Source organism: Xiphias gladius, chromosome 7 (assembly GCF_016859285.1).
Source record: "Xiphias gladius isolate SHS-SW01 ecotype Sanya breed wild chromosome 7, ASM1685928v1, whole genome shotgun sequence".
NCBI lineage: Eukaryota > Metazoa > Chordata > Actinopteri > Istiophoriformes > Xiphiidae > Xiphias > Xiphias gladius.
Genome location: NC_053406.1, coordinates 18,897,526 through 18,909,455, shown reverse-complemented (window position 1 = coordinate 18,909,455; position 11,930 = coordinate 18,897,526). Strand labels below are relative to the sequence as shown.

General features: G+C 41.6%; 2 protein-coding genes across 3 annotated transcripts; one reads left to right on the top strand and one right to left on the bottom strand.

Moving 5' to 3' along the window:
* Positions 1-616: 616 nt before the first annotated feature.
* On the bottom strand, positions 617-4,755 carry thyn1 (thymocyte nuclear protein 1). Of its 2 annotated transcripts, none has more exons than XM_040130146.1 (8): positions 4,386-4,511; positions 2,076-2,134; positions 1,806-1,993; positions 1,642-1,710; positions 1,370-1,462; positions 1,182-1,277; positions 920-1,070; positions 617-819 (listed from the first exon to the last, which is right to left on the bottom strand). In XM_040130146.1, the coding sequence occupies exons 2-8, from the start codon at positions 2,122-2,124 to the stop codon at positions 773-775; spliced, it is 693 nt and encodes a 230-aa protein (XP_039986080.1). In that variant the 5' UTR covers positions 2,125-2,134; positions 4,386-4,511; the 3' UTR covers positions 617-772. The 2 variants fall into 2 exon arrangements, with proteins under 2 accessions (XP_039986080.1, XP_039986079.1); XM_040130145.1 differs by lacking the exon at positions 4,386-4,511 and adding an exon at positions 4,645-4,755 and having other exon boundaries at positions 619-819.
* A 933-nt stretch (positions 4,756-5,688) lies between these two features.
* On the top strand, positions 5,689-11,570 carry acad8 (acyl-CoA dehydrogenase family, member 8). Its single transcript, XM_040130137.1, has 11 exons — positions 5,689-5,846; positions 7,036-7,136; positions 7,820-7,989; positions 8,447-8,556; positions 8,691-8,767; positions 8,890-9,027; positions 9,197-9,332; positions 9,957-10,054; positions 10,211-10,363; positions 10,455-10,557; positions 10,697-11,570. The coding sequence occupies exons 1-11, from the start codon at positions 5,729-5,731 to the stop codon at positions 10,750-10,752; spliced, it is 1,260 nt and encodes a 419-aa protein (XP_039986071.1). The 5' UTR covers positions 5,689-5,728; the 3' UTR covers positions 10,753-11,570.
* The last annotated feature ends 360 nt before the right edge of the window (positions 11,571-11,930 follow it).

Sequence of the window (11,930 nt, the reverse complement as noted above, 5' to 3'; positions counted from 1 at the left end):
CACTCACTTCAGTGTCACTGGACAGCAGTGGACCTGACTATGGAAAATTATGAAGTGCAGAATGTGAGGTCCTTTTTATCTGTGGAAATTGGTGTTAAACACGTGAGGACATTGTGAACAATTGACTCTAATGCTGCACAAAATCCGAGTTGTATAGCGGGAATAAACCAAGGCCCGAAAGCTATTCTGAGGCCAAAGGGGAAACCTTAATCAACATGATATATTGTTGCTGTTTTGTATCCAAACCTCTGCAATGTCAGGATTTTATGGTAACACTTTAAGTGGATTATAAAACTATAATGCAGCTGTATGCAGATATAGGTGTATTTGTAAGTGTTAACTAATATACAGTATTTCGTCAACAATTCTAACTTCTCCGACAAACATTTTATATTATTACAACTGTATTTTACTATATGTCATTCAATATCTTTTTATACACCAGCCTCCGCTTTTGAATGCTTCAAGGGATGTTAGAGTTGTTGACAAATACATTAATATACACCTACATCTGCTAATCACTACAGTACAGGGTGTTATAAACCATTTCTTCAGTGTTCATATATTGCTTATAAATGCTAAATGTAAAGTGTTTTTAAGATCATCATCAATCAGAGGGAGATAAGACCTTAATGGGAGTCACAATTTTACAAAAACACATTTAATAGTATTTATGAACAAGACAAAACAATACAGTATTTCATACTGACTACACTTTGCATAAACACTCGGCTGATGTTACACTAGGTTGCAGTTTCATGATTTCACATCCTCACAGTGGATCTTTTTCCTCCAAACTCAGGACAAAGTCAAACTCCTCTGCAGAAGGAAAAAAACAGACTGAGAGTTCATAACTGGTCCGTGACTATGTAATAAAATAAAAGTGAAATAGGATTGCACAGCGTACTTCTTTACGTACCAGCGGTGAGGGGTTGCACAGAGAGCCTGGCCCTTGTAAAAAGCGCCATGTCCTTTAGGGGCCCTCCCTTAGTGCGATGCTGGAGGTGGTATTTCTTAAGCTCGGACAGAGGAAGAAAACGCTTCACCATTCTCTGATACTGGACATCTACCTGAGAGATTAGAAGACAAGATCAACCTTCATGTTTGATTATCATCAGTTAATTGTCCTTGAAGAACATTTTTGTGTGTCGGCATTCGCTGTTATTCCTTAAATATTTTACCATGCTCCACTTTGGGTTGTCTGGTTTGCTGGTTGCATCATAATGGACGTCTTTCTTGTCAAACTGTGTGTGGTCCACATAAGCTTCCTTCATAATCTAGAAAAGGAAATACAGCTGAATATCATGCCTGTCTGCAGCTTTGTTTAAATCATTAAAATATTCCCAGCAGGGGAGGGAGAGTGACTTACTTTCATGATTCCTGCTATCCCCGGTTCCTTGCAGTTGCTGTGGTAAAAGAAGGCCAACTGCCCTTCTTTCATCTGCCTCATAAAATTGCGCGCCTGCAGATGATAGATGATTGCAAGGGCCATTCCCACAGAGAAAAGGAAAAATAAACGCATTCATTCTTTTCTTGACAAAAGAATATGCGCACGACTGGTGAGAATAAGATGGTTTTGTGCTGGTCCCTTATTTCAAGTAAACATCTTTTCATCAAAGGAGTCACTTTTTCTAGCTCTACCTGATAATTGCGGACCCCATCCCAGCAGCTGGTCTGATTAGGCAAAGCCTTCAGATCCTCGATCCCAAACTGCCGAATGAACCAGAAGCATCAGACGAGTGCAGACCACTCACAGGTTTTCAACAACAACAGACTTTGCTGATGAGGCAGTCACTGCTCCGTACCTTCACATCGATCCCGTTCTCAAAGCGGCTCTCAGGCTCAGACTTCATCAGCCAGTGACAGGGCTGTGGAGAACCAGGGGACTCTGAGCTCTGCTTACTTCCTCCAGACTCAACAGAAGCCGCAGCTTTCCTCTTACCACCAACTCTTTCTTTTGCAGAAGAGGCTGCATCACCACCGTCACCTTTGTCTGTGTTGTTGAGGCAATAAGCGTCACTCATTAGAAAATAACTTTTCAGACAATAAGTTTTACTCTGATTTCGTCTGCTTACCTGAATTTGCTGTTCTTTTACCCACTCTGGCCTTCTTCTCTGGTGGCATCTCTCAAAGTCTGTAATGAGACATGTTTCTTTGTTTCAGACATGATGCATCGTGCATTATCGGTTTGAGTGACATGGCAATATATATCAAACTGTCAACCATCAGATAATTTTTCAAACTGTTTATGCCATAGTAGCTCTCCATCTGACATCTCTTGGTGTTTTACACAATGAAGCAAACAATGAATAGGTCCGCTTTGTGGCAATATTGTCTTTTCATGTAATTTTTGCAACAATGTACATAAGTTACTTGATTCATCAGGTGCTTCTTTTGCTGAATTAGCCAAAAACAGACATTCCTGTCTTGTCATTTTATCCAATAACAATTTATCAATTAACTTTCTTTAAAAATGTGCTATATCACAATATATATATTGATGCTGTAATATGATATTAAACAGTGTGATAGAGCATTTGATCCATATTGGCAACCCATAATCCATTAACTGATCAAAATCTTTTTCAACACTTGCCACTAGGCCTACAACTAACCATTATTTTTACTATCTGCGTTTATAATCTGACGATTATTTTCTCAATTATCTATAAAATGTCCTGTTCTTCTTTAAAAAAAAAAAAAAAGCCAGCCAATAGTTGCCGATTATGTTTCTGTCAATCGACTACTTGTTGCAGCTCTACTTGACACTCAACAAAAAGTATAGGTATGAAAGCACTATATATTCTACTATGCACAGATGTGAGAGATTGTGTACACTCAGTTGTCAGTTTATCAGTTAAATGTGACTAAAACTAATGCAGTCCAATACAACAGCCCTGCAATAAACGAAAAATGGTTATAATGTTCAGTTTTTCTGTTGACACTTTTATACAGAGGCGTTGATTCGACTTAATGGATATTTTGGAGGATGACCTGAATGAGTGGAGGATTTGTTGCAAGGCTGTTGCATGAGACTGCATTAGTTTTAGCTATAGGTGCTCTACATGGTTAAACTGGCAACTGATTGGTTAATACAGGCAAAGTAACTAAAGGTTCACTATAGCTTCCCACGTGCTAGTTGGCTTAAACATGCCGTTTGTTGTTCGAGCCACCGGTCCAAACCAGTTATTGAGAGGGTGTCCACCTCATGAACCTGTAGACCCGACTGCACTCTCACACTCACACACAGATTTGTTCTGACACCATGTTGTTTTATTTGGTAAGACAGGTCAAGGGGCCATTATTTATTGACAGTGGTTACTAAGTAGTGGCTATTGAGATTAGTGGAATTATACGGTGATAGTGGTTGGACAGGTGAGCAAGACCTGGCTGTCAGGCTTCCAGCCGCCTAACAAGCCAGATGAGCCAGCCACCCTAGCTTAACCTGAGCAGATACAATGCAGATTTAAGTCAAGGTGCCTGCTCTTTGCTTGGGTGAGGACGGGATTCAAGAACGCTTTAACCCCTGAATGTTCGATTTGTGTTCAATATAGCTTGTTTAATTCCATAGTTTCCTTTTTGTGTGGTTAAACTAACACAGCTGGTCCAGACGGATATAAGGTTTAGTTCTGCTTACATCTGTACACTCCCAGGAGCAAAACAAACTAAGCAGCACCTCCCTTTGACCAATGGAGTTTGGGCAGTTCAATGAAATTAGCCTATAGTGAAAGTGCACCATTTTTTCATGGGCAATATAACATCTGGGTAAACTTTCAGTGTGCGCACTTTGGCAACCTGCTAGTGATGCTCACCCACTGCGCTCTGAAGTCACTTCTTTCCCATCAACCTAAAAATTTGGTACACGCATTATGGACATGTTGAAGGAGAGATAATGTGAATGTCTGTCCTGTAGCCCGTGTTATGACTGTCTTTCTGTATTTGAAATATGAAATTGTAAAAACGAAAAATATAAAATAAAAATAGAGCGAGAACAAGTCTTTTGTTTGTGTGTGTCTCAACCGTGATAAGACCCGGAATAAGGAAAAAATGCAAAAACTAAACTCCGGAGTATTACCCTTACAATGACACCGTGGACATGCACGAGCTCTGCAGGGTTTCGAAGACATAAACAGTTATAACTGGTGCCGCTGGTCTAACTGGTAACTACGGCTAGGACTGCAGGGATAACCGGGTAACCGGGTAACTGGACTGCCAGGTGGGCCCTGGCATTAAGATGAACCTGCCCGTCAAGCCACAGCGGCTTGGCCTAGGCAGATACAAGGCTGGGTCAAACTGTGACGGGTCAAACACCATTTGACGTGAATGCCTTGGCTTCCATAGGAATGCTAACATTTAACCGTGTTTCGATAACTTTGTGTAATTACCTTGGAAGCTGAAATACATGACATGAGAAATAAATGTTACTCTGCTAGGTTTTTTTTTTCTTCCTTCCTGGGTTTGCACACCTGCATCCAGCCCTTTTCGAGTACCATCGGACCTGGCGGAGGTTAGCTCGAGCTTTAACGGCTGTACACAAACCAGAGCGGCGCATAGCGTAAACTGGACGTTCCCCACAAGGTTTGACGGTAACACACATCGTAAAATAGCCACAGATAACCTCTAAAAAGACTGATAAAATCGTACCTTTAGTCAAGCGGGGTTTTAGGTGAGCAGTCAGCCATAAAAACCCGCCGAGAAAAAATAAACCCCCCAAAAAAACTCACGACACGTGATCTCGACGAAGTTGACGGTGCACTTGATTTATTCACCAGCTACTTCCCGTCGGTGAAGCTATTCTCGTTTTTTTTTCAGGGCGTTGAACGTAAAAGCGCATTTCAGTTTGGTTGAATCTCGTCTGCATCACGGCATCATGCTGAAGTTGGCTTGATAACTGTCCATGTAATTAAACGTGCTTTATTTAAAAAAAAAAAGAGAGAGAGAGAGATTTTAGTAAAGTTTAACGTACACAGCAGACGGTGGATCGCGATGTAGAACCAAATAGCGACAGTAAAATGCGGGAAGATGCAGAAAATCAAACTTATGTCCCTGATCGTGGTTTCAACTCTACCCGTTTTTTGTCTCTTATTTAAAGCGTGAGCACAAGATGACTTCCACAGAGGTTCAGCAAATACAGCCAAACTGCCTTCAAAGAAGCACGTTAGCTGGATGGGAGTTAACAGGATTATGTTAGCCTGATAACAGCATGTTAGCCTGTATTAGTTAAGCCACATTTGAAGAGCAAGTCCCAGGTCTAGACCCCCCCAATTTACACTTGTCAAACAATTGTCGTTTGTTTTTTTTTGTGTGTGTGTGGGGGGGGGTAAAAGTGGAATAAAGGCTTCACAAACCTGAAATTTCGTTTTAAACAGTTACTGGTGTCTACTTGTTAATCAAATGTGGGGGGTTTTAAAACATCTGCCCTATTGTTGTCTGTGGATGGAGAAAACACAATAAAATCGCCATTTAAAGGTGTCATACATCTTAAAGTGTGTTTTAAACTGCGTTAAGGCTTCAGTTTGGATGGCTAACATCCGTTCAGAACAACGAGTAATGCAAAAAACGAGAAGAAATTGTCGCTCAGTATTGTCACTGACAATTAATTTCCCTTAATTTTACCATAACCGGCACGTTAAGCCTCCCCGTCGATAAAACTGCATTTCCCGGCAGCAGCAGCAGCAGCGGGGGCGGAGCCGGCTCGGTGACATAACTCAGCAGTGTGGAGGTAAACATGGCGGCTGTCGGACCCCTAGCAAGAGTCGCCAGGCTGGGCTCCGGCATCTGCAGGAACCACCGTTTAACACTGAACAGAAGCTCACAGAGACGAGGGATAGCTTCATGCATCGACCGTAAGTCCCGGAAAACGCGAACTGCTAGTTAGTCCACATGACAGCTGTGTGTTTATGCGAAAGAAAACCTGGACGGCACCGGGTGAACGTAACGCACGAATGTAACTCAGCTTTCCAGCATCCGAACCCAATGTTTTGAGCGTTAATAACACGAGAATTAGTGAAGTATTCACAGTCAGTTCTTTAAGATTAAATGTACACAGCCGTCATTGGTTAGTTTTGGTCCTCCCGTCATGAGGCGGAGACACACCCCTCCTTAACACCGCCCCTCTCCTCAGAGGGGCAGTCTCCTCAGGTTGTGCTGATGAGCGAAGGGCTCTTACCAAACCTGGATGTCATCTTTTAATACTTTATTGTTTTGCTTTGTTTTGTTTTTGGGTTTTTTTCTGAGTCCGGAGGCTTTCTTCGCTGTTTCCTACTTTCCTAGTCAAGTCAATTTAGACAGACCAATAACACACATTTGCCTCAAGGGGGCTTTATTCTCCATTTCTCTATCCGTAGACCCTTGATTAGGCTCACCCAAAAAAACAACAACAACAAACAAACAAAACAACCCTTAAGAGGAGGGAAAAAGGCACAGCGAGGCTGGCTGAAAAGAGAGGTCAGGGAGAAGAAACAGAGAGCGAGAGACTGGCACATAAGTTTAAATGCTCATGTGCTTGAGGGACATCAGACAAGCGGAGGGTTAGAGAGAGATGCAGTGGTTTCCAGAAAGTTGACAGTAATCTCGACCCGTCAGGATGATAATGGTAACAGGTACGAAGCCTGAAGTAATCTTCAGTAGTCCTTCAAGTGCTGTCGTTGACTACTACAAACTGTGTCTGGGAAGCTGCTCACTGGCGGCAGCAACTGTGGCTGATTTCCTCGCTCACAAGCAAGAAGCTGAAAGAAAGAAAGCTGTGATTTTAGTAGTAGTAGTAGTAGTAGTAGTAGTAGTAGTAGTAGTAGAAGAGTGTGTCGTGCGGCACCCAAAATCATTTCAAAGGCATGATGTACCAGTCACACTGGCCTGCACCTGCAACCTTGAGACTACTGCCATCCAAAGACATTCAAAAGCAGCCTGACCATTGCAATTACATTTGCCATACCTTTATGTATGAATTCTTGAGACTACATTCCGGGCCACCGTGCCGATTGAACATTACTGCCTCTCTATGTCCTTTTTGCGGTCTCTGCTCTCTGTCGACAGCTGCTCATGGACTCGCAGAGGAACAGAAGGAGTTCCAGAAAGTGGCCTTTGACTTTGCGGCCAATGAAATGGCTCCGCACATGGCAGAGTGGGACCAAAAGGTATTTTGCTGCGAGTGTTTTGTGTTACTGAGAAACTGTTCAGGCAACAGACTCAGGGCTTCATAAACAGTTGTGTTTTGTTAATTAATCACCTGGTTAGAGAGACTGTTCTTTGGCTACGTTATGATTCTATAAATGCAAGCGTTCTTTGTAACAAAGTGAGCATGAGTAAGCAGCTGTAGAAGATCCAGTGTCCCTGTGGAGATGACTAAAATCACCCAACCTAAAACTGAACTATTATTACCGTCATTTTGAATTTATTGGCATGGGGGAAGGCGCTCCTGTGGACCTACATCATCCCTTCCTGAGCTGCATGTCTTTGCCTGTGTCTGATAGCAATTTTTTTTTTTTTTTTTGGTCAGGCTTAGCTTATGCCTAAGTCATCTAAGTCACGTCATCATCATCATCATCAGTTATTGGTATAATTGTTAGAGCTACACTGATAAATTGGCCAGGCCGATATATATTGGCCAATATGAGCTTATTGCAGATGTATCTGTATCCGCTTACAGATCTTTAAAAGAACAGATTTAAAGAATCCATATCAAGATTGTTAGATTGTTTATGTTGTGTTTTTATGTTAAAGAAAAATTCCTATCAATTGATATAGTGTCATCATATATCAAATATTAAGATCTACCTCACAAATGCAGTATCGGTTAATTTTTCATTTTCTTTTCAAGGAAATCTTTCCAGTAGAGACAATGCGGAAAGCGGCCCAGTTGGGGTTTGGAGGGATCTATGTTCAGCCAGATGTTGGAGGATCGGGTCTTTCTCGGCTGGACACATCGGTCATCTTCGAGGCTTTATCCACAGGATGTGTCAGCACCACAGCCTACATCAGTATCCACAAGTACGAATCCCTCATCGGGCGATAAAGACAAATACCTGCAATTAAAATTCGATGAAAAGATGAATTGTTTTGTAGTTTTTAGGTCAAAAGGATGGCATTCTTAGATGCACACCACCAGATGAGGCTGGTGGTGTGGTTCAGATATCTTCATGAAATTCATGAAACGGCCCAAATAACAAATTTGCCAGTTTTGTGACCGAAAGGATTTGTTACAGCACCATTTTGTGCAGGTGTAAGAGTACATATAGTTACATCTCCAATAAGTCCAAACAACTTAGAAAAAAACAGTAATGTGTTTGTCAATTCATTTATACTGAAACATGATTTTCCTCAAGCTATCAAGTTGTGAAAGTAGTTAAATTAATGGCCTTATGACCACTGTTATGGGCACTGTAGTGATAGCTATGACGTATATTTTCTTTGCCTGACGGTTTGCGGTATGCTCCTTCCTTTGCAGCATGTGTGCCTGGATGATCGACACCTTTGGCAATAATGAGCAGAGGGAGAAGTTCTGTCCTGACCTCTGTTCGATGGAAAAGTTTGCTTCCTATTGTCTCACTGAACCGGGTCAGTTTATAAACACTTCTAGGAAAAATCCGCTCGAAAAAATATCCCCAGAAGTCGTATTTAGTCAGTGTACTAGTATCCAGAGGTGGTCGTCTAAATGTGTACGTCATTAAAGGACTGATCTTTGACTTTAGGCAGCGGCAGTGATGCGGCTTCACTTCTGACCTCTGCACAGCGGACGGGTGACCACTACATCTTGAATGGCTCTAAGGTACTACCTTCAACCATGTTTACGCTCAGGCGTGGCTTGGTGCCCGTTTGACCATAACTTGTCGCTTCAGAAGGAAAACGGTGAGCCCTGAAACGTGTCTCGTCTCTTTGGCGACTTTCCAGGCCTTCATCAGTGGAGGAGGAGACACTGACGTCTACGTTGTGATGTGCAGAACAGGGGGCAAAGGGCCTAAAGGCATTTCCTGTTTGGTGGTGGAGAAGGGAGCCCCAGGCCTCAGTTTTGGCAAAAAAGAAAAGAAGGTAGAGCTCACTGGTGTTGAGCTGACACCATTTTGAAGGGAATGCACAGTTTTTGCTTTGTGTCTACACACTTTAATCTTATTTTACTATCTTGAAGTGTTTACAGGAAACCACTAGGTGGCAGAATTAAGTCGTAGTCACTCCAGCTGTTATCCAATCTCTTGCTCAGGTGGGCTGGAACTCTCAGCCGACCAGGGCGGTGATATTTGAGGACTGTGCGGTTCCAGTGGCCAACCGGCTTGGTGCGGAGGGGCAAGGCTTCAGCATCGCCATGAAAGGCCTGAACGGGGGCAGGATTAACATCGGTGAGGAGGAAACCGCTGTCCAAGAGGTCACCCCTCTATTGCACAGCAGTTTGTGATACCCATATATGTCAGTCTAATATATATATGTAATTTAACTAAGTTAAGTTTTAAAAAAAGGTAGCAAGTCAGTCTCCTAAGCAGCTGTCAATGAACCTGTTGTGCATAAAATATGTGCATATTCATAAAAAAATAGAGGCTTAAGGTGGTCAAAACCTGAAGACTACAGGACATTAAAGTAAGACTATGACTATGTACCTTTTTTTTAAAGAGGTAATAAAATATTCTTCCCGTTCTAAATGAAAACTTTAAGTAAAACGGAACCGTCCTGGGCTCAATACACTCCGACTCACTCAGTCTGGTAAAGCCAGCAGCTTAAAGCTAACGTTGTAAAACTTCAGATATGTAGTGCTGCTGTGTAACTGACATTAGAGTCAGTTTGCTGACTGTATGACTCTTCTCTAGTGGTGCTGCTGTTATACTTTACTACCGTTAAAACATTTACCATTATTCCATATTCCACCTGTTGTCGGTGTTCAGAAAAAGTTACATGCTGTCCCTTTTTACATCGTCAACCATAAGCAGCCTCTCAGTCAGCAGTTTTCCTAAAAAATACTCTGCCGACAGCTTCCTGTTCTCTCGGGGCGGCACATGCCTGCGTACAGCTAGCGAGGGATCACCTGTTGGTACGCAAACAGTTTGGAGAGACACTTTCCAACAACCAGGTAAGACGCTCACGTTTTTACGGTCTCTTCACACACAGACCCACAGAAATCAAAACTCAAAGTATTTAAGCCGCCGGCCCGGCCAGTGATTTAAAAAAAAAAAAAAAAAAAGTTATCCATAAGTCATCTTTCCCTCTGTCTGTGTTATGTGTGTAGTTTCTCCAGTTCAAACTGGCAGAAATGGCCACCAAGTTGGTTGCGTCTCGCCTTCTGGTGCGTGAGGCTGCGACAGCGCTGCAGGAGAACCGGCCCGATGCTGTTTCCCTCTGCTCCATGGCCAAGCTCTTTGCAACAGATGAGTGCTTTAATGTGAGTAGTACTGAGTGATAATAGTAGTAGCAAATGACACTGAAGAAAACTGTCTGATTTTTTTTTTTTTGTATCCATGCTCTCTGAACAGATCTGCAACCAGGCTCTTCAGATGCACGGTGGGTACGGTTACCTCAAAGACTACGCAGTGCAGCAGTTTGTCCGTGACATCCGAGTACATCAGATCCTAGAGGGTGAGCATTTATAAGAATGAGCATCTGTTTTTGTTCTGACTTTCAGAATTTGATTTTCGTACATTTTAAAAAGCTGTCAGACTATGATTTTGTAACGACTACAGTTTGTGTGACTTTTTATTTTTTGTTTCCCCTCAAGGAACAAACGAGGTGATGAGGATGATCATTTCCCGAAACCTACTGACAGAGTCTTGATAAAACTCCTCGCCTGGATCTTGAAGTGACTTCAGTAGTGACCATATTATTATGGTCTTCATCTCTGGTTTGGTACTGTGTGACTGGTTTCCCGAATTGCTCTCTGCATCGTAGTTTTTCCAAAGTTGGCAAAACTCATCGGAGAATTTGGGGTAAAAACAGCATAGGTTTTATTCGAATATAATATTGGTAGATTAATGGTTCACAGAGGATGAATCCAAATGACTTTACATGCAGCGCCACCTACAGGTCAAAATTTCTACATGGCTGACACTTCTTTTAAAAGTAATGATTGAATTTCCAGCTATACTTTAAGATGAACACTAATATAGCATGTAGAAATGATTTAAAAAATTAGCATTTTACACCAGCATGCTCGCATTAGCACACAGTTCAAGGTACAACTCAAGTAGACAAAGCATATTTTATTCAAGTGCAGAATGCAGCCGGTGAACATTGTCAACGTCTGACAGTGTTAAGCTGAGCCCGAGAAGTGAGTCAGAGATGTCATTTCACGGCCACTGAACATGAGGGAGAAAAACTCTTGATTTTAGTAACAGCATTAGCATTTACTCTGGCACCAACTCCAGCAGTGGTCATTTTGGTATTATCTTATTTTGTTTTCCATCCAAAAAATGTGTTTCCTGTTGAGCTGCTAGTGTGAATATAGAGGTTTAGTCTTGATATTCTATTACATATATTCAGAAGTTTCACTCAATTTGTGGAGTGAAAACAGAAGTTGTGATTATTTTTTTCCAATTGTTAAACAATTTTACACCAACTTAAGTGCTAATAAAATTATATGGTTTTATATTACATATCTACTGCATCACATACAGTCTCAATATCTCTGTTCAAGTGGCTTTTTAAATCTTGTCCATGGTTACTGTAGTGTTACTGTATTTTACCCCATGATGTGTACTGTAGTGTAAAATGCCTTCAGAAAAACATGCTGTATGTGTATTACTACAGATACTATTATATGGGTTGTGTATTAAAATGTTACTTTGCAATTTGCAGATCACTCCAAATAAAATGACCTCAACTTTCATTAAAGGAATCGGCCTTTACATTGGCATCCTGAATCACACATAACCAGGAATTATTTAAATTTTCATTTTGTATGAGTTGTGTTACGAATGTGTTTATAAGTGAGGTGATTACAATTTAGCTACGCT